Here is a 23,354-nt window from a genome sequence, read left to right as displayed (position 1 = left end):
GGGGAGAGGGAGTTGGAATTAGAAACCCATAATAAACAAACCAACTACTACATACTTCATAACCACCTCCAGTGAAAGCTGTGGTTGCTCTCTCTTACTGATTACAGAGGGATCCCCCAATGTTTTAGGGCTATGTACACTGTACATTGAATTTTTTGGCATAAGGCTGCCTGACAGCTTATCTGCTGCCTTGTTCTGCAATCAGGGATTTTTTCTGCTAGCAGCAGAATCCCAACAATCTGATTACTTTTAGATCACAAGAATCTTCCTCCTACTTGAATTACACTCTACTAAAACCCCACCAACCCAACAAAAAACCCCAACAGCAAAGCAGAGGTGCAGAAGAAAAGAGCAGAATGCTCTATGCAATTTACTACACATGTTAATACTATACATGTTGGGACAGTGTTCTAATTGATCCATCAGAGAGCCAGATTGTCTGAGAACAAGTGGTGAGGAAAGCCCAAGAGTTACCTAAATAGTGGTTACATTCTTAAGCCAACACTACCAGAACTATCTTTAAAAGTTCTGTTATTCAATTATTCCACACAATAATTCTGTATAGTAGAATGAATTGAGAACAGATACAAATGAATACAAACGTGTGAATGGTTGTGAATACGTCATCTAACTTCAGATTGCTTGTTCAGTCAATGGAGAGAGGCAGGATTTTACCACATGCTCTGAAGCATTCTGTGGAGGACCTTACCTCGCTTCATGCATTACCTACAAACCCTATTTCCTAAAGCATGGCTACTAACCTAAGTATGTGAGCTAATGTTAGACTGTACAAATACACATTTCAATTTCCCTGAAACTGAAAACATTAGTCTATATACTAATATTAGATTTATGTATACAAAGATAATATTCAAAATGAACAAGAAACTCTGGAAAAACATAAAGTAGTGGTTTTTCACCAAAGCATGAAAAGCAGTTTAAGGGATTTACTAAACGCTACTGCTGAATATAATCTTCTGTGGCTTATAATGCAGAGTAAAGATTAAGTAAATCACTGTCTTGCCTGACAAGGAAAACATCTATTTTCGAACGCTTCAAAATTTTGGTTGGTGTGTCATCATGATGACATATTCCTTTTCCCTTAGGCCTTCATACTAAAATGCAATTTTATAGATGGTATCATAAATTTTAAGAACTGTGTATGACAGTGACATTTGCTTGAATGTTTTTAATAATATAGTAATATGAAAGCAATACATGTGAGAAAAAAAGGAAAAAAAAAAGTATAAGCAGTACAAAGCAGATGTATTTACTCTATGCACTATTGTAGCAATAGCAGATTTAACTATTTGTGAAACATTTACAATATCTGCCACTCCTAGAAATATCAGTAGTTTAAACTACTTTTGATTAAATTACTTGGAGTCACTATTTCAAAGCATGTTCTGGGATCTTGATCATAGGGAAATGTGCATGTAAACTCCATTTGAATTCACTCAGAAAAAAAAACCCTCCTGAATGGACAGTTGAGGTCATGTATATACAATTATTAACACACCTAAAAAAATAAGGAAAAGTTACTGGAAAACTACTATATTCACAAATTTTCCTTTCAGATTGCTGTTCTGTAGAGGCTGAATCAAACAGGAAGATTAAAAAACCTAAGTGTGACCGACCACAATAAGACAGATTTGTATTTTAAAAGTAATATGAGCTATTTCCTGTTTTCAAGGCACAGTTTGAAATATCTTAAACAGCAGGATCATTAGGGTCACTTTCCTCTGGCCAGAATAGAGGCATTCAAAATTGCATGCCATTTTTAACAAATTAGTGATGAAATGAAAACTTTACCATATCTTCTTTAGCTTATGGTTGGGGGGAAAAAAGGGAGAACCTAAATCTTCAAATTGTGTCATTCAAGATACCTGAGGGCTTTTAGCATCTTGACTAGGAATATTTAACATGGAATAACTGATTTTATTGTTATACTAATGTTTGTTCTTAAAATGATATGAAAAGGAGAGCAATGAAGGTGATGAATGAGGACACTTGTAAAAAATCTCTCTCTAACCAGGGTTTGGAGAAAAAAAAATCCATGAACTTGTATATGAGCTGGTTGTAAAAATAAAGGATCATATTTGGAAAGTTAAATACTGGAAAGGGAAAAGATTCTGGCTTTACTTGGGACAATTTGTTTGGCAGTATAAAGCATAATATTCCTTGTTTACATAATAAGGATTTCTGGTAAAAGCATTTTAAAAAATCAAACTGTCAGTGAATAGAAGAGGGTTAGGCTGTCCTTTCTTCAGAATCAGTAACATCTACATCTGACTGCAAAAGCCTGCTTATTATATTTAAAATATATATTTTAGTTAATATTGAAATATAAATAATATATACATAAAATAACACTTAAGCACGATCTTCAGTTTTAACATAAATCAATAGTAGGTGTTTCTTTTATTCTGACAACTATGTGGACGCGTTTCTTTCCAAGAAATCTCTTACGTGCTAAATTATTTCTGCTAGTCTCATAGCATTACTCTATTGCATAGAACAAGGAGTAAACTAACACTTATTGTGCCCTTGTGTTATGGCACCATCTACTATGGAATTAAATACACCTACCAGATTTAAGGACAGATTCCCTGGAACCTTCTGTGTCACATACCTATGTAAAGACAAGACACTATATAAAGATATGAATCATGGGTGGTAGAAAGTATCCACCATTTTCTTTTCCACTTTTACTGCTTGGCAGCAGAAATAATGGATGTGAGAAAAAATTGGCCATCCTTATTCATTCTGAAATTAACAGTAAATCTGTTCTCTTGAACGGACTACTTACAGAGTATAACTATTATTCAGAGTGCTCATGAATGGCAGAATTTGACCCTTATGAGCCTAGTAATCTCAGAAGAGCTGTAGACTTTTTGGTAACTTTTGCCACAGAAGATTCTGATAGTGGCTGATCTTCAGGCCACCCGTATGAAGAATGCTTATGTGCTGAGTTTGCCTAGGATAGAGTTCATTTTGACAAGAAGCTGGGAGGGTGCACAGCCAGGACTGCCAACCCAAGCTAGCTAAGGGGATATTCGATAGCATGTAACATCCTGCCTAGTATATAAACTGGGGGAGCTGGCAGGGGGTTTGGGGTGGGGGTGCAGGGAAGAGGGATCTCGGCTTGGGAATGGGCTGAGCATCAGGTTCAGGGTGGCGAGCAACTGCAATGTGCATCACTTGCTTCATATATTCTTTTATTAGTATTATTGTTATTATTACTTACTCTCACCTTGTGTTGCCCTATTAAAATGTCCTTATCTCAACCCACAAGGGTTTTTTTTACCTTATTCTTCCAATTCTCCTCCTCATCCCACTGGGGCAGGGAGGAGTGAGCAAGTGGCCATGTGGTGCTTAGCTGCTGGCTGGGCCTAAACCACGACAGCTTAATACACAGAAGAAAAACAAAAGCACCAATCAAGAAGCTTGAAATTGTGAAGAAAACCAGGGTTCCTTCTCCACTTCTGTCCAAACTGGAATTGTGCAATTATTCTTTTTATGTAGCTTCAACAGAAAAGAATGAGTCATGGTAGATTCACAGAGCTATGGCAACGCTTGAATGCACATCCCAGGCAATCACTCTTCTTTGATAGAAAATGACTGTAAAGTTACCTGTACGTAAGAACAATATGGGTTTCTTTTCTTTCCAGAATTACACTGAATAAGGTAAATCTTCAGATTACTGGAGTACTTTCATTTCTCTCTAATTTAGCTACATCGAGCTTCCGTTAATCTACTATTTCCAGTTAAATTGACATACAGCAATGAAGGCTTGCTTCTTTTCAGAAACTACAGGTCTGACTGTGTTGGTAAAGCTCTTTATGGTTTTAAAATGATCAAATTAAAATATTACTTGATTTTGATTGAGAGACCACAGAAAAGTATGTGTGTTGGGAGGAGTCATTTAGTGCTTTCTATGTCCTAATTTCAACTTTGATAAATAGGAAATCCAATACAAAACTGATCGTGTCCAAAATATTTTGGTAGAAAATAACATAAAACTGCTTTAGATACTCCCTCCTCATACTTTGGTAGCATAGAAACAAAACTTTGTAATTCTAAATTTTATTGATAGGTGGCAATAGTAATAAAAAAAACACCTGTTTTTCCTATCTATTTATTATATCTAGTTACATCAAATAATTTTAAACCATTTTCTACTGTAGCCTTTCCATTATGGAAAGAACATACCGATGACATTCAAACTAGGTTTCTGGGTAGTACTACATTTTTATGTGTTTATTTTTCAAATCTATGTACTCAGGTCTTTTGCCATTTGTTAGAATTAAAGGACTGTGATAAAATGACACACGGTAATCTTATTAAACTTTAAGATGACTCGTGTTCACATGGTATTATACTGCTGTTCTATGTCCTGCAATACTAGAAATGCAGGCACAATTTGTGGTCTTTCTGTGACAAATTTGCAATACGGACCTAGTTTCAGAAGAAAGGGAAAACACTTTATTTATTTATTTATTTATTTTACTATGAGGATGGTCAGACTGGAAGGGGTTTCCCAGAGGGGGTGCATGCTTTCCATCTGTGGAGACATTCAAGACCTGACTGGACACAGTTCTGGGTAACCTGTTCCAGGTTCAAGATTCTGCTCAAGATCTAGTCCATTGGGACTAGACTAGAGGATCTCAAGAAGTTAATTCCAACCTCAGCCATGCATATATATAACTAGTCTGCACAAAAATAGGCACAACAGAATTAAGGAAAATTTGTATTTAATTTGGGAATCTTTAAGCAGCCTTGTATTAAACAAAAATGGACTATTTCTTCTCATCTCCTTCAAACTCTACATTTCAAATGACTATGAGAGTAACAACTGTGCCTGTGTATGATTCAGTCTTTCATTCTTCTGACTAGGTATCCAGAGCTTTTTACTAAGCACTGCTATAGACTTTTTTAACGAGGCTTGAAATTCCAGGTTCTGCTTGTCCTGTGAAGAGAAGTTACGAGATCTTGATAATTTTTATCAGACATTTTCTTCAGTGTTTTTTAGTAAATTTTTGCACTAAGATGATTATGTCAGTTCTGTTATCTTTAATTAAACATCCCAAGGGGCTAATTTTCATGTTTTCTGTGGCCTCTTTCAACACAAAGGGCTTTTAAGGTCCTACATTGTACTGTAGGCTTTGAGCTAAAATGCATCTATAGGGAAGTACATATATGAAGGTTCATGTATCCTCTTAACTCTCTCAAAATCTCAAGAGAGAAACGTTTTTCATTTTTTAGTGCCTGCTTTACTCCATGATGACTTTTGTTTGCTTGCTTCTGTCCCCATCTCTTGCCCAGAACTGTCTAGGTGAGCAGTATGTTTAAAGATTTATTTTAAACAAAATCATAATGGTGAAACCATCACCTTTTCCCAAAAAGCTGGAAATAAAAAGCAACATGTACATAACATATACAAATCCTATGCTGCACTTATCCTGATGCCCATATATTCACTACTTGGAAGTGGAGATTCAAATAAAGGACCTGAGATGAGTTCACTCATCATGCAACATCAGTGAATACAAGACTGTAACGCTGAAGTCTAACAACAGTTAACCTTTCACATGAGCATCAGAAGAGATAATTCAGCCTTAATTTGTCTCATTTTTAGTAGCTAGATTACTACTTAAATTCAGATATCCTATATTGACTGGCTTCATCTTGGTCACTGAAAGGAATATTGATCTTGCATAAATCTCATGGAATTTCAAGGCCAGGGTGATTCTACAGTTTTTAGATCATGTTGAGCTGAATGAAAAATAAAATTCCACCGTATTTTATTCTCTTTCACATTGTAATATGGACAGTTTGAAGGAAGTTAACATTTTAATGTAAACTTGATATAGCAGACATGGTCATAGGGAACACTAAGACAAAGTCATTTTGAGCATAAATGTGTGTAATTCTAAAAATCCCCTGCATTCAGTACTACTGTCCCTTTCTGTCCTGCAAATAAATTGAACTCTGTATAAGCAGTAATATATATGATGCTACTACTACACTTAAATATTAAAGACTTCTCTCCTTCTTCCACACTTTCTATAGAAATTTGCATTCATTTAAGTTAAAAAAAAAAAAAAACACAATCTCAATTGAAAGTGGCAGGAGGGATTTTAAAAACAAATTACATGGGTTTTTTTGGCAATAAACAAATGCATCCTGACACAGAACTGGTATTAGTAGGTACAGATGGTAAAACAGCAGCAACGCTCAAGTTTTCTGCAGTAACAGTCTGGAAACTCATTGATTTTAGGATTTCCTGCCTATATTAAAGAGTTGTGTCTTCCCTACTCACAATAAGCCTTAGTGTAGATTTGCAAATGAAGCCTATTATAAATGTTTTTTTTCTACGAAAACAGAATAAAAAATAATTTTACAAAGAAAATAGAAAAGTCTGAAGATTTTGTAGTAAGAGTTGGTTTTGTTCCTTTTTTTTTTTTCCCCTTGTGGGCAGGTCTAACTCAGGTTTTCATTCTATAATAATGTTCTACTTTCTCTCTGCCAGTTTCAAATTCTTGTAGTGATCTGTAATAAACAACATTCTGGTACAGCTTTATTTTCAGTCAAATCTCTCTAGGGAACAGTGATTTTACATGAAATGTGTATCCCATCCTGATGCTTTCTGTAATCCACTCAGACCAAATGGGGGATGAGGAATACTTATTTCACACTAATTAAAATGAAGCATTTTGGCCAAATCTGAACTTTGATGTAGGTATTTGAAAACGTTACCCATAATCCTATTTTAGTCTCCCAAGCCTGGATAATAAAAACTTCAAACTTCTCCCATTTACCACAGCTCCAGTTTCTGCCTTGAAATCCATTTTGATTAAAACAGAATATTGTCAACCTTATAATAAAACCTAAAAATTTAACTAGATGCTTGGTATTTTGTTGAAAGTCTTCTGACGGAAAAAGTAGGACTGACAAGTCACATTCATGATCTCCAACTTAAAGAGGGTAAGAATAATGCATATTTGTTTGTCTCTGAACAGCTGTAGCTGGTTAAGTAATACTTTCACAGAAAATGGTTTGTACAGATCCAAAGAGACCTCCTTCTCTCCCCTAAAAAAACCTGAAAGCACACAATCATCTAAGAGGGAAGGGAAAAACTATTCAAAGCAGATTCCTAAAAATGTTTCATTCTGAAAAAAAAATCTAGTACACAGTTTCTAAAGTTTACAGAAATACAAGTAAAAAAACACTGATGTGCTTCGGAATGTAAATACACTGCTCATAATTTCATGGCATTATGCATTTACAGGTATCACGGAAATCTTTTACATGCTTTGGTATTAAAAAGCTTCGAAGTCCCTGTCTTTATTTTGGATAGAAAGTATGGGTCCCAAGTAATTTTGAATGTTCAATATTAAACATAATTATCACGAAAATGGAAGCATCATCTGCCTCTCTCCTTTACAATTACTACCAAAAAACCCCAAAGCTTATTGACACAGTATTAAAGTCAGTTATGTGAGATACCTCCTCAAAGTCAACACTGAATTGTAAACACTAGTGAGGAAAGAATAAAGTTTAGGATGCCTATTAACCCTACACATTTTACACATGACGGTAAACTGTACAATAAGCCTTTTGCTGACTCCAAATGTCAGGGCATTCTGGAGATAACATGTCAACTTTCTTCATTGTACAATGAAATTCCTTAATTACATCTTTGGCAATTTGCAGATATCTGTGTTGACATTAGTTTATAAAGGCTGTTTCATGCTTTAACAGTCATATTTAGGATTTTCTGTTAAATTATGGAAGAGTTCATTAAGTTGTGAAGAAAGTATTCACACAAACTAGTGTCAGAAGGGTACTTTCCTATTGACCTTATAAAATCTATTATTATCAGTGGAGATATTCTGTGTTTGAGGAAACAGATTAGAGATTTCCCAATTACCCATGACATTTTTGCTCTTTCAGGATTGTATTCACTGTATCATCTCATTTTAAATCACATTTTTAAATATGAGAAAAACAGGAAGGTCCTTGTTTTGTGTGGTAGGTATGTAATTTTCCCCGAGATAAGAGAGGTTGGTTTCTGGAATAATAAATCATAAGGCTTCTCTAAATTAATTCCTTCTGCAAAGTCAATAACCACTGAGAACTAGAGAAAACTATTCAGAAAAACATATGAACTTGCGAGAGGAATGTCCAACAATTTAAAAATTAATTACTCTAATTTTTAAATCTGTATGTTTTATCTCTAATCTGTAGTTTTCAGACTTAATCTTTTAGTCTTTAGGTACTGTTATACTCTCGGCTGATAGACTGTAGAACTTAGTTATTCAATTTATATGCTCTGATCAAATCACATCTCTGAGAATCTAGACAAAATGACCACTTTGCATCATTTGTTATAGGACAGGATTTTCAGACCTGAAGACTGGGTGGAACCCTTACACATTTGATAGTCCTTTATTATATTCCTTTTTCCTTAGTATAATATATAGTGATTTATGATTATATAGAATTGTTTCGACTAAAAATGCTTCACTGATAATGGTTATTTCCATTAAGTCAAACTCCATAGCTCACAGGGAGATTGGATAATCAATTAATAAAGGATCAAGCTCCTAGGGAGAGGAGGCATTACATATTCTCTACATTAAGTCATTCAATCAGACCTTATAAGTGCAACTGCACCTTTCCCTCCTCCTCTCTTCTTAAAAAATGATATTCCTACATTAAATTCCTGCTAATTCAAAAGAGAAAGTGAGGAACTCATAAACTGTTTAAAAAAAAAAAAACAAAAAAAAAAAAAACAAAAAAAAAAAAAAAAAACCAAAATAAATTACAACAACTTTACCTGCAACAACTGGAGATTTTCTGTCATCCAAAAGTTGAATAGCAGTACTGGCTGTTACTACATTGCTTTTGTTTGAGGTTTCTGCAGGGTGTATAAAGAAAAAAAAAATCAAATTGAAATAACATATTGCAGAATGAGGAAATTGAGCTTTCTTTGCCTGGTTTGAAATAACAGTCCATGTGGATTTAGTGCTCAGAAAAGAAGACAGCCAACATCATGTTCTATGTATGCACAGAATATAGAGGCAATACCATTTCAAAATTCCCCAGAATCCTGACAAGTTTAAAACACTGAAATGAGTAATCAATTTTTTCCTTCTCTGCTAAAAACAGCAACAAAGGTGACAACTGATAGAGCTTCTCATTAATGTGGACACTTGCTCTGTTGGACTTGTCTTGCTTAAAATACTAGGCTGTAAGTTCAACCTGTACAAATATTAAAGAAAAACTGCTTCACCACATCTTGGGGTTTCACTGGGATCCCTGTAAAAGATGTACCCAGTCAAAGGACCAGTAAATTAGCTGCAAATTTTGATATATATTTTAGATTAACATTTGAGATTAGCTATAGAGCCCATTTTGTACTGACATACTTGGAATCTTTTCAGCATCATATATGGCTCAGCATTTAGACAATGACAAAATTATAGACCTGTACTAAATGGAATTGAATAGACAAAGCTCCCAGGTATTTGCTCAGCAGCTCTTCTGTACCAGAGTGGAAAATGGTCAGCATTAAAAATGTTCTCCTTGTCTTCAGCTGTCAGGAAATCTCTTGAGAAAGAAGAGAGAAAGAAAATACTTGTTGTTTGTTGCATGGCACACAACAGTTTCTAGATTTGAAAAACAAGAAAAAACAAAATGCAATCTTTTGGGAAATAAAATGGTTTTGGACAATTTTTCTAATACCATTTGTTCAACAAAAGGGTTAACTTTAGCTCCTAATAATTATTTGTGATGCACTGGCAATTGCTTTTGTTGAGAAGGATGGAAAAAGCACTAAAAAAAAAAAAATGTGCCTCTAAGTACCACTAAAAACATTTGTACTGATGTGTACAAATAAAAATGCTTACTCTAAAAAGCCTTTTTCTCTCAGCACAATGCATAACTGTGAACTGTAGAAAGTGGAAAAGGCATTGGAGATTTGGTAGTTTGTTGCCACTGGCATTCACTCTTAAGTAATGAAAAAAAAGTAATTTAACAGCCTACTTTCCAAATAATGTGTAAGGGGTGGTAGCGGACAACTACATACTTCATCCTTCAATAATCTCAGGGAATGTTGAGAGAGGAAAATTTGTGTCACTGAAAAGAGAATGTATGGTCTCCACACTATTGTTCTGGTCTGCTTCTTACAGTAACAAATTGCAGTGTTATTGATCTCACCTGTCAGGCTACCCACACTACAACAATACTTTGTGGTTAGGTATGCACCATATAATTTTATATTCAATAAACTTAGTTTATCATAAACATCAAGTGTAGATTTTCTTTCACATGCAAAATGCATATAGATTTGCCTCACACTATCAAACAACTGCCTAAAAAAGTCATTAATAATGGGACCTTATTTTATAGCTCTCCATTTTAAGAAATGTGTACCTCCACTAGATCACATCTTCAAGCAAAATAGGAAACTCTTGACTGATAAGATCTCCTGATTCCTCTTTCACCTAGTCTAGTTTTGACACCTGGCTTTTTTTCAACACCAAAAAATTTTCCTCAACAATTATACAAAATCCCTGAAAAAGCCTACAGATATTTGTTTTCAGATGGGATAGTAACAAGAAAAATCATCATCTGCAGATGTAGCATATTCATAATTCTGCTCTGAAGAATGAAGATGTGAGGCTAACTCCAAGGGAGGGGAGGAAAATAAATATATGATCTACATGTGTAAAACAGATCATTGTTCCAAAAATTCCAGTTGAAGAGAGAACCTAAGTGATCTTATGAAATCTTTCTAACTTATCCTATGTATTTCACTGCACTAGTGTAAAACCCTGGAAGGAAAATTAGATGGGCTTCCTAAAAATAAACATTTTTTTTCTTCTTTTCTTATATAGCTTCCAAGCATAGCTTTGTTACTTACTGATTAGTAAGCTGTTCCGGACCCACAAACAGGTTGACACGAGATAGTCCCGTCCGTGTTCCAAGGAAGGCAACTTCCACTCCCTTGTCAGAGTTTCTGAAATAGAGCAGAACACAAGCAAAGATAATGTTTCCAGACAGTAAACAGATAAAGCTATATTACTGGTCACAGAAAGTACAAGTGGACATATTTTTGAGAAAGATTATTTTAAGTATAGTTCATATATTTATTTATTTTTAAAATGCTGGGTTTTTGTTAAACTCATGTGGGTTTTGGAACACATACAGTGTAGAAAAGTCACTAAAAGGTTAAAGATGGTAAATTTGTTAGGATTTGTGGAGAGGAATTATATAGAAGCCATAGAATAAAAAGGTGTGGCATAGCTATATACCAACTATTTAATAACCACTGGCATCCAGTTATTCAAGGTGGGCAGGAATTCCAGATCTTGCTCCCAGTCCATTCAACAATTCTGCAGTACATCTGTGCCTCAAGTCATAGGTGTGACTGTTGCTCAAGCAAGCAAAAACTAAGCTAGATTTAAGACAGCAGCTCAAATGTAGATTCCATCAGGCTTTAGCCTCTGGACCTTAGGAAAAAAATGTGGTGGGTAGCTCAGATTGAACTCTGTTGATGCATTGTTATCAGTACCGAGCTAGCTACTTTAAAAGTGGTTCTTGTATGGCTACAAGAACTGCAGTCATGTTACCACAAAACAAGGGACCACAGTCTTAGCCACCTTGCTGCCTCATACTTCATTCTTCAATAAATGTCCTGTCTCATTAGTGTAAGTCAGAATAAGAAAGGGGATCAAAAGACTCCTACTAGCATCTCTCCACAGCTGTCTTCCTTGTGTTTACCAGACCTGTTATTTCATTGTGTAGGAGGATTACAAGAAACCTCATGCCTCTATGTAAATTCATCAATGTCTAGAGTATATTAGCATGCAACAATTTCTTATCTTTGTTTTCTAAGAGGAGACATGATAATCCTTAGTTTGATGAATCAAATCTTATCACATTGTTTTTACTCATTCTGTATGAATACGTGCATTACAGAAAACCATTTTTTCAAACTTTAAAAAAAATTATTCAAATTTATCAAAATCTAATCAGGATAGTCATCAGAATTGCCCTTCAACCACAGTATTTCATGCAAACTGTTAATCTTAACTATTGTTTTGTCTAATACATTTAACATCTTAGTACATAATACCTTAATACACCATAACAATAATGAATTAAGTAAAACATATAAATTCTATAAAGGACGAACTAATTTACAGATTATAACAGGAACCTAGATCTCAGTTAGTTCTGGAGAACAAACAAAACAAAAACAAACAAAAAGAAAGGATCAAATAAATTGTTTTACCAGTGCAAGTTTTTCTATATATAATTTGTTCTGAGACAAATTACCAATTCCATCAGCAATTTTGGTAAATTTTGCATTAAATTTCTCAAGAACTCTTATCCGTTCGTTAGAAATACTCAGATCTATAAGTCGTAGTTAGCATTCAATTTCATTAGTTATACTGTGAAAATTGGATAATCTCACAAGTAATCATGATGATGTACCCTGCCACATAAACACTTAATGCTGAACTCAAAATTGGTGGTATTTAGGATCAAATGGTTAATATAACATTTTCATGCATATCAGGATTTGTTAGGTATTCCACCAGTTCACCAACATAACTATTAAAAATTCACCCATGAGTGACACATAATGACTGACAGAAAGCTTGCTTACTCTGATTTATTTAATGCTAAACTGGTCCAATAAGCTTCAATTGGTGCACTCACAACTGCATCAAACAGAACTTCCTGGATCAATTCTTTATCACCTATTACAATATATTAAAAACAGTAAACATATATTTATGCAGAGAGAATTTTTTTTAGATGACTAAACAATTTTTTTACACTTTACTATATTTTATCTGTGATATGCATTTAACCTTTTTGCATCGCTAAGCATTTACTATGTAGTATTACATGGTACTTTACAACAATGCAGTTTTACATACATAATTGCATTGCACTAACAACAATTTTAGATTAAAAACCAAAAAATAATTCTCCACTTCCTGTAACACATTCATGTACATATTATCTAATGCTTGCATTTGCACATGACATAAGTTTAAAACAATTAGGTCTAGTAACAGTCACAAAAGCTCTACAATTCTACAAATAGGCAAAATATGCACATATCCATCTGAATTTCTTTAATTTTGCTTTGCAGTTCAAAGATGCTAACTGTATACACATTCTCCCTAAAATACTTATGACATATCTGGCATATTCTTTAGAGGAGTGATCTAAGGATTGATCCAGACTAATCTTGTTTAACTTATAAAACCAGATGGAGCGATAATATTGCACAGTATAGCTACACAATCTGAACAGAAACTTTAATATTTGGTTCAGGCATACTGTTTATTGTAAAAGCCAGAAATTTCTATTGTCAATATCTTTATTGATACCCTGGAAAAAGCTCAAAACCAAATGAAATTTCAAAGTGACATCAGTCAAGCAATCCAATCTCAATTTATCATTGGTTAAACAAAGTAGCTTTGCACTTTGTAGAAACAGTTTTCAGCTGCAGTAAAGCCTACTACATGCATATTTAACAAAATACTTGCATTGGAGCAATGGCTCTTTTCCTGTGAGGTAGCGTTTAATTGCTTCTAACTGAGTCATTTGACGGTGTTCAGGATGTAAGTCAGTGTTGCAATAGGACCTGTGAACATGTTGTCAAAACATTAAAATGTTAATATGTATAAGCATGATCTCTATTTGTCTTTGAACATAAAAAATTGGGCTCAGCAAGTACAAACAACATGAAATCCAGAAGGGTAACAGACACCAATTTCATGCTTTGTTTAAGGCTTACCATTCATCTGCTAAAGATACATCAGGGTGTTCTAAATCATGTAAACCTGTAACAGGAATAATAATGGGCTATTTAGGGAGCAGTCTGGGTAACAGATGGTTATTTACATACACTCTATAACATAAACCCTTCCTTCTTGGAAAGTGCATTATTACCACAATGTAATAAATCACAGTAAACTATGTTCAAATACACTTTAGGGTCTAACAAACTGGCAAAAGCCAACTAAATTAGATCTAAAACTGAAAAGGTAAGAAAAACTTTTTTGTGCTGATATATGTAACTCTTACAAATTACTCACATGATATATTTGAAGTTTAGAAGAAAACTTGAGCAAAGAGAAATACACAATGGTAAAAGACACCTATTCGTACTCCCTTGTTCTATTTGGCTAGTAAAGTTCTTTATGGCAATATATATTCTTCTCATTTCAGGAAAGCTGTTCTCTTTCTCTTTAAAAAAAAAAAATTCTTTAAAATCAACAATCCTGTCAAAACTTACACACACAGCCCATGAACACAAACAACAATTTACAAGATCGTTCAGAATGGGTTTATTGTACAAACAAGTCATGCAAATGCTTATAAATAAGAACTATATCATTAGTTATATAGCACAATAAGAATGTACTTTGGCAATTTTAAAAACTCTTAAAACACTTATCAATAGACAGTAAGCAAACAGGGTTCAGAAGGCAGGGTCTGGGTTTAAACCCTCTGACTACAGAATAAACAATGACAGAGCTACAGTGATTAAGAAAAGCAGGGAATTCAAAACTAGAACTATAATTACAGTCCTTGGGGAGGACAGTAGGTATCAGTGACAGAGAATCAGTGAAGGCAAGAGTGGGAAAAAAAGAACAGTCAGTTATGGCTATGTTAACATTTCTGGTGATGCATCTGGAAGAAAATATCAGACAGACTAGCTAAGATGTATGGCTGGATTAAAGAAAATAGGTGAGAGGTATGTTGGGAACAGTTTGGAGAGTAAGCAGCTTCAAGTCTCTGCTGCACTCTCTATCTAGACATGCATTTTCTGTGCAAGTAGCTCAAGCTTTACAGCATTTCTTTTTACATCTCTCCTGGGTACACATCCCAAAATGCAGGTGAGGAACAAAGACCCAAAGAAATTAACTATTTTGTTTAACATCACCAACAAAACGAGAAGCAGAATTGGAAATGGAGACAAACATAAAATCAGAAAGCATTCCCCTATTGAAACATTTTTTGCTCTGCAACTGCTGAAATTTCTCAACCCTCTCTTCTCTCTTCTGAAAGGCCTCACCTCTTTCTTCATCTTCAGGAGCCTTTGTTTTTGATCTTGTTGCCAAGTGGCTTTTGTCATGACTCACAGTTGACTCCTCCTCCACTCATTTTAATTGTGGACTTATCAAAAAGTAAAACCATAAAGAAGGAACAGTACTTCCCCTGGTTACTTCTGCTGTTGTTATAAAAAGGCAAAATGCAAATTCATGTAGACAATGCCCAAAATAGCTATAGGCTGAAAGATTTCATAATGTATAGTCCGTGAATAAAAAAGCATAGCCACTACAGTGCTCTTAGTGGTTACTTCATTCTGAAAACACCACATATAATTAGCATTGGAACCTGAGTGATTCTCTGGAACATTGAGAGAGGAGGATTAAAGATAATTCCCATCTAAAGAAGATTCACAAACAATCTGAATATGCTTAATATAAAAGGGAAAAAATCAAATGAAGTAAATGATGTTTCAAGAGAAAAAAAAAAAAAAAAAAAGAAAAATAAATCTAATCCGCTCATGGAATCTGCAACAAACATATAAGCTTCACATCTACCAAATCAACAATAAAACTACTGTGTAAGCAACATGAGAAGGTAGGTATCTTACCTTCTTCTACAGTTACATTCCCTCTGAAGAAATATTTTCCATGTCCTCTAGAGAGAGCCACACCTAAACTGTGCAGAGAAATAAAGCAGACCTTGAAATCTGTGAGACAAACAATAACAGATATTGCAAGCTATTTTCATTTCTAACATTTCCAGCTAGTGTGCAATGATTAACTTTAAAACTGTTCCCAAACCCTCACTGATCATATTTATTGTTCAACTAGCTGCTTCAATGCTGTTTCAGTTCTGATGTGCCAACAACAATCAGCTGTATTTATGTGTGCTTAGAGGTGCAGTAAACCATTATTCTCTGGCAAACTAATAAACAAACCCCTCTAAGCTCACTGCTGCTCACTCAGCATGAGATTTCTTCAGCTGAGCCTTGAACATGACCATAGCTGTACAATGAAGGAGACTATTTTTTGTAAATCAGACTAAGCTGTTGAGAAACTACATAAGTGTGGGAATCAGTAGAGCTACTGAGAGGAAAATAATTTCATATGTGACAACAGCATCATGACTTCTCTTGGACTAATTTTTCTGTGATTCATATTTTTAGCTAGTTTAACTTATTTGCATTGACTTCAGCTTCATAAACTCTCAACAGTTATATACCTGGTTTTTGTTTAGTTTTCAGTCTACCATTTGAAGTATTCATGTTTAATGAACTGGCCAGGGGATCCCATGTCTTTTCCTATTGAACACATACACAGAATACCATCTGGCATTCATTCATTCAAGGGGATTGCATCAGGCTAGGAACCCTCCAGTAATCTGTAAGATTGAAAATGGATGGGCCAGTACTTTAGGTACATGTAGAGGCACCAACTCCAGGAGCACACATGCTGCAATCAACAGTTCAATCTGGAAATGGGCTGAAGAGCAAACATCTTTGACACTACAGTGTATATTTTAATAAAAGTTGCCCCTGCTGCCTTCCTGAATCTATACCCCTACCTATCAAAACTAGATACAGACCATGCTGAAAAAGACAGGACATTTTTTCCTACTATATTTCTGCCCTAAGAATCAGAACTCACACTGCATGCAAATATATAGCCCCATGTCTGTTTACTAAAATGGGTAAGAATGACAGCGATACAGAAAAAAAACCCAAACACAAAAACAACAAAGAAAACACAAAATAAAAACAAAACAAAAAAACCATTGAGTTTTACCACCTATGTGTGAATTTTAACAAGAATAAACACATGTATTAGAGATGAGAGAAATACACCTATATTTTCTCTATGTGGAAACGTAGCTCAAGTTCTGCGAAATGGTTCCACTGAAGAAAATTTCAGTTGAGTATTGCAACTATCAGCTTCCTGCTTTAAGCATAAGGTATAGTTAATATTCTTTTATTAATGGATTCTTTCTAATTCAAATATGAGCATTTTTTAAGTGACTTCCTGTCTTTCTTTTATTTTTTTTTTCCCCTCCTAAGATGCATGCTAAAATAACATAGCTGACTTACTCAGTTTTAGTTATACAAATACACTGAAGGTAGTTCAGAGAAACAAAATATCCAAACCTCAAATTGGAAGTGAAATACTATCTCATTTTACATTACATTTTTGTTGTGGAAAAAAATGAAAATGGGGCTCAATATGTAGTTACTTAAATGGATTATAGTATTTATAGCTCTCCAAGTACTTGCGAAAGCCTTTCGTTCATTGTAAACCTCAACTGAATATTTTTTTAATGAAATGTAAGCCATGACAAACACTGTGAGTTTGCACAAACTTTCCATCCCTGGAAAAGCTGAAAGGAATGCTGGTAGGCTTCTTTTCCTTGCTATTTTCAGCATTGTCCAAGGATATTTCATTGTCAACGTTTGCTGATGAGCTTTTAATGAGTTCACAAGCTCTGTACAAATGCAAATCCAATGAGTCTGATGAAACGTCCATTTATTATAGTCAGCTCTACCTGAATGGAGTACCCTTGATGTCTGTATAATAGTAGTCATTTGTCATCACCAACACCCGTTTCTAGATTCAGAACAAGAAAGTCAGGAGAAGAGAGGGAAAGAAGTTAGTTTGCTATAAAAAACATATAAAAGATCCAGTGGTTAGTCACTGATAAAATGACAAGCAATATTTGCATTCAGTGAGAGAAAAAAAAAATACTGCAGTGAGTCATATTTATGCCATTCTCAAAAACTGTTAAAAAAAAATAACTGCTAGCTTTATACTTCATTGGAATAATATTTTATACATTGTACCCCTTTGTCCACTGTCTTCTTCACTTCCATGGAGAATTTCCCCGTTTTCCGATTCACCATTGCATTTCGGAGCTGAAATGAAGGAATTGTGTGTCAATTACCCTATTTGCATTTTCTGTGATCCTTTGAGCTCTCTGGTACACTCACTTGGCCTAAGCAGTACTTACTTTTCTTAATTTCTTCATTTTCAGTAGTTTTACTACACAGTGAACAAACTTACACATTTTATTGTCTGTATAGGCTAAGACTCCTGCTGCAGAACTTTAGGCAAGTTGCTGAGGTATACAAGATAGGAGCTCTCAGCATCCTTCATAGTAGCTCTTTGTGTAGTAAACTGGGTTTTATTTATGTTGGATAAACAGTGTAATTGACAACTATTCTACAGTTACTGCATAGGAAGATAAGGAGTAGGTTCCCACCTGGATTTAGCTGAAGTTAGATGAGGGCTCAGTGTTTAAATACTTCAACAATTATACATATAATAACAAAGCAAAAAAGAGAAAACCCTACTTACCCTACACAATTCATTCTGCTTCTGCTTGATACTCTACATTGGGCTGCATCCTAAACTAGCACCAGAAAGTGCATTCTAACTGCATCAGAAATTAGAACTAGCAAAGAATGACAGCCCATTTGATCAGTAACCTGTTTCAATGGGAACACACAGCTGCAGTGTTCTGTGATTCCCTCTGGTTGTCCATTGGTGTCCAGGTGCCCCTTGCAAGGTAGTAAATTTTATCCCTGTAATGGAAGCCCTAGGTCAGTCACAGTATTAAGAACTAGCCTGGACCTCTCCCCCTCAAAGTTGTCCAAAAGATTTTTTAAATCCCTTTCAAAAAAAGGTTTCATTACTATATAAGCCAGAAACTCAAAGCATCTAGGGAAGACAGAAATAAAGGAAAAAGGGTTTATACACAATGATTTACCTGCTGCTCTGCAAGTTAGATCTGTTACTTTTTAGATTACCACAAACACTGTTTTTCAGTAACTTTATTCTAGACTCCATGTGCGCTGCAGGCTCCAAAATCTGTGCTGTAAAGTCCCTTACCCATCACCTCTAAAAGGTCTTCCCTTAGCACATCTATTTGGTCCCTAGGAAATAAGAGCCTTTCTCCCATAGGACACCAGCTGTCACAGCTTCTCTCTTAGGTGAACATGCCTTGATGATGAAAAGAAGAGGAAAGGAAAAAAACAAAAAACAAAAAAACAAAACAAAACAAAATCAAAAAAAAAAACCTGTCCCCCAGGTCTATAAGCCAAAATGATCTGCAGTGCCCCTAACAATGAGTACATGTTAACCTGACACAGCTGGTCTGAGAGCAGGGTCTCTGTCACCACAGGTCTCTAGGCTGAAACTGAAGAATGACAAGACATGTTTTGAGAAATCCTCACCCTTAGTGTTTTGAATTTGCCAATTTATCAGTTCAAGACTTCATGGAAGAAATAAGAAAGTTACTGTTTAGCAGGTATACCAGCCATATATGGAAGTGTTTTATTTGAATGCTCTTAGGTTTACTAATGGAAGATGCAGATTCTTTTGCTTATATTTTTAATTAATGGCACATATACAAAAAGTTTACAGTGGTTGCTTCAGGATATCTTCAATTACAAAGTGAAATTGCTATACTTGTGGGATTTTTTTGTGGTAAGAAGCACCTATAAATCTTTCACAGCTGTAATTTTCATTACAATAGGAAAATTCAACTATCAATAATCAATTCACACTCCCTCTTCAGGGATATTCAAATTAAGAATAATATGGACAGAATGAGCATTTTTATGTCTCTTCTATTTCTTATCTAGCTGAACATAATTTTGGATGTCGTGTTCTTGCTGAACAAGTATCTCCTGTTCTTCAGTACCTCACGCCAGATTGAGCAATTCCGTCAGATTTTAATGAAAAATTGTGAAGATAGTAATATCAATGCACTCTGCAGGCTTTTTGAGTTAGTGTGGAGTGAAAAGAGAATGACCAAACTTGCCAGTGAAATATCTGGTTTTATTCTCATGAACAAGTTGAGCATGGCTGACCTATCAAAAACTGCAAACTTTGCAGCTCTTTAAATTTAATTCTATGGCATCTAGATTTGAATTAACAGTCTTACTCTTCTGTCAGTGAGTGTAAAAGAATAATTTTTAGCTGGAGGCATGTATAAAATAAAGCATATATTTTACTGTAGATTTTTTTAAACAATACATAATAGGCAATTCTGGAAATAGTTTCCCATTTTAAGCTTTGTGGTTTTGGACTTGGGGAGCTGGTCTTAATTAACCATCTACTTTCTAACATTTACAGAACAGTTCCATTTATCTTTAACATGGTTTTCATTTTTTTTTCCTATTGGTGCCTGCAGTTGTCTAAGACCCATTCCTCCCACAAGCCTCAGGCAAGTCATAGATTTACTAAAAGGGCTTCCAAACTCTCAGTAGTGTTTAAGATCAAGTCTGCATGTGGGATTTAGTTTTACTTTTCTTCTGGGTTTGGTTTTTTTTTTTTTTTTTGCTTGCTGTGATTACATTTCTTGGCTTTGTAATCTGGTTTCTCAGCTCTTCTGCAGTTTCATCTCCCTCCTCAAATGCATAAAATAAGTACTGCCTCAGTTGGCTTCAAGACCCAAAACATTCATTCATGGTCTTTTTTATTTGGAAAAAAAGTATTTCATTCAGTTAGAAATTATAATAAAAGAATTTTAAGAAGTGAGCTGATGAGAAAAAGGTTTCTGTCCAAATTGAAACATCTTGTCTTTGGTACAGCATATTCCCAAACTTTGCTGGAAGATGCTGTCAATTTAATAAAGTGATGCTAAGATTTATATTTCTAATAAAATGCAGTAACAGCAAGATAGTAGGTAGTTAACCTGGAAAATGAACTGATGAATATGTATTTACACCAAATCTATTTCATGGTGAAAAAATTTCTAACCTTAGTTCTGCCACCTTTTCTGTATTGGATGACTAGACAAAACCTACTACTTCACCTCTTCACAGTAATATGCATTATTATTCCTTCAACTAAATATCTTCCAGTCAAGTGCTAACAATGCAGTTTCACTGCTATAGCATGAGATCGTTCTATATTATTGGAAAACTATGTAACCATTAAATTCATGTGGTAAAAAGCAAGAAAATGTCTTAATCAGCTTCCACATAAGTGTTTCATGGGAGAAAAGTATACCAGTAGTAGGCTATATTATTAAAAACAGCTATATGAATGCATTAATTCTTTCCCTCTAGAGTTGAGTAAACAATGCTTTATAACGCAAGCTTCAAAAAAATCAAGATCATCAAAACCAAGGCCTTGGGTGAAGCAGAGCTACATGTAGACCTCAAGTCAGTAAGTTACTCCACAAAATTATAAGTCTCCTACAGAGTATTTACCATTTTCACTTAAAATTAACAATATTAAGGAATTGCCTATTACAAAAGATCAACAAAAATAACACACACTTTTTGGACACTCATTTGGATCCTCACATCAGAAAAGTTGCATAAAGAGATGGATTTAATTACAATAATCTACAGAACTTCCTTCAAATTCCATTCCCATTCTCATTCTAGCTCTAATGCTGACTCTGCCTGTAGCTCCAATATTACTTTATTTCGTATCTCCTCCTTCATTCTTCTATTAGTATTTCTGACCATCAGCCCCTCTGAAGGTCTTAGTAACATGATATAAATGACTTACACATTGCTTCACACAAACACAGAAGCTTGTAATGATATACGAGGCTTACTTTTAAAAATAGCTGTAAAAATATTATTTGACATTGCATTTTTTCCTGTTTAGATATTTGCATGAAGGTCCCCACATGTGTGTTGCATTGCTGAAGTATTAGGAAAACATTTGGAATATTAATACATTTTTCTACAATATTTAACCTGCTGTTTTTTCAGATAACACTTGGTCACTAACCATCAAACAGTGGATGTGTAAGCTGTTTTACAAAACCTACCTGTTGAGGGATTATTTATCAAAGAATGCCTGCTTATTCAGACATGCAGTAATTAATTTTTAGCACTGATAGATGGGCATCATTCAAGAAAGTCACTACAACACACTTGCATTATACATGAGTTAAAATTGTGTTTATTGCTGCTTCAAAGCTACAACAGAATATCTAGAGCTTTTTCTATCATGAATTAAATACTTATCAAAATTAATTTTACTTATGATTTATCTATTTTTTTTACTCTTACAAATTGGGCAATCGACATGGATCTTTTCTATAAATATAATGTTCAATTTAGTCTATTTGTAATGTAGATTAACTTTTTTTTCATTCAAAAAATTAAACAATTGGAAAGGCTGCTTGTTTCTATGTTACAATTTAAAAATACCTCTTAACAACCTTTTTTTTTAGGTGAAAGGGAAAGATTTAGATAAAATGTATGTATATATCTTTTGTCAAAATGTGAAATAAAACTTTTTGTAGCCTACATGTAAACAAAACTCAATTTTTGCTAGAAATCTTCAGAAAAAGTGACAGAGCTTAGGGGTCCCAAACAAAGGAAATACTTAAAAAGAGGTGAATCTATACTTTTCTGCCTTCATGTGTCTTCAGACAGAATCTCAATTATAAATAAAACTTAATTTTCAATGTCATAGAAATAGTTCAATGTTACATTAACTGAACCACTGAATGTATACAAAGATATGATTAAAAATGAGGGATTAAAACTGTAAAAAATAAGCAGAGAAAGTATCAGAAAACATAAAAAGGAAAAGAAAAAGCCAAAGAGAAATAATAAGAAAAAAATTCATGAAGGTTTAAAAGCTGTACTTAACTACAGCAATAACATTTGAAAGGAGAGAGGAAATTTTAAAAGGTCATTTGCAGAGGAACTGGTTGAGCAATACATGATCAAAGATAAGAGAAAAGGCAAGGTATAAAATATGAAGTCAGTGCAATTGCCAAGATTGCAAAAGGCTGCTACAGCATGTGAAAATCTAATGAGGAAGCCTTAAATAGCATATGTATAGAAAACTGCACAAAGCTATACAAGAAACATTAGAAAAATTTTGAGTGTTTACTCCAACACAAAAATTTAAATAAGGAAGTAAGATGGCCTCCTAGGAGAGGATGAGGACAATCTATCACCTGATGAAACAGACATTGCTTAAAATAGAAATGAACTGTTTCACTGTTCACAAAGTGGGTGGAGAGAGGGAGGAATGCAAGATATATATTTTGTAAGGGAGAAAGAAAATACAGACTTATGTCAGAACAGGGATCAAGAAATTAGTACATCTGAAGACTGACAAGACTCCAGGGGCAGTTGTACGTGATCCACCCCAGATTTCGGAAGGACATGACAAAGTAAATATGGGAACCTTCAGTGGATATATTCAAAATCTCTCAGGAAAAGTAGAGCTATGAGGGACTTCAGAGAAGCTAACACAGCACTGATATTTGAGAAGGGATTGAGGAGACAT

At 34.5% G+C, this 23,354-nt stretch overlaps 1 protein-coding gene across 5 annotated transcripts in view; it reads right to left on the bottom strand.

The window, feature by feature from the left end:
• Positions 1–23,354, bottom strand: part of CACNA2D3 (calcium voltage-gated channel auxiliary subunit alpha2delta 3) — a 467,172-nt gene that overhangs the window by 79,284 nt on the left and 364,534 nt on the right. For all 5 annotated transcript variants that reach the window (XR_004405904.2, XM_042799689.1, XM_032984346.2 and 2 more), the window contains 9 exons: positions 17,921–17,992; positions 17,626–17,687; positions 15,698–15,765; positions 13,829–13,874; positions 13,578–13,675; positions 12,683–12,776; positions 10,931–11,026; positions 9,494–9,615; positions 8,843–8,923 (listed from right to left, as the gene is read on the bottom strand). Coding sequence is in view for 4 of the 5 variants with exons in the window: in XM_042799689.1 (XP_042655623.1) it covers positions 8,843–8,923; positions 9,494–9,615; positions 10,931–11,026; positions 12,683–12,776; positions 13,578–13,675; positions 13,829–13,874; positions 15,698–15,765; positions 17,626–17,687; positions 17,921–17,992 (739 nt within the window). In the remaining variant the exon portion in view is untranslated. The remainder of the gene's footprint in view (positions 1–8,842; positions 8,924–9,493; positions 9,616–10,930; positions 11,027–12,682; positions 12,777–13,577; positions 13,676–13,828; positions 13,875–15,697; positions 15,766–17,625; positions 17,688–17,920; positions 17,993–23,354) is intronic.

The sequence above is a fragment of the Tyto alba genome, unplaced genomic scaffold (assembly GCF_018691265.1).
Source record: "Tyto alba isolate M040663 unplaced genomic scaffold, T.alba_DEE_v4.0 Super-Scaffold_3, whole genome shotgun sequence".
Taxonomy (NCBI): Eukaryota; Metazoa; Chordata; class Aves; order Strigiformes; family Tytonidae; genus Tyto; species Tyto alba.
Note: the sequence above shows the minus strand (reverse complement) of the source record. Positions and strands in the feature narration are given on the sequence as shown.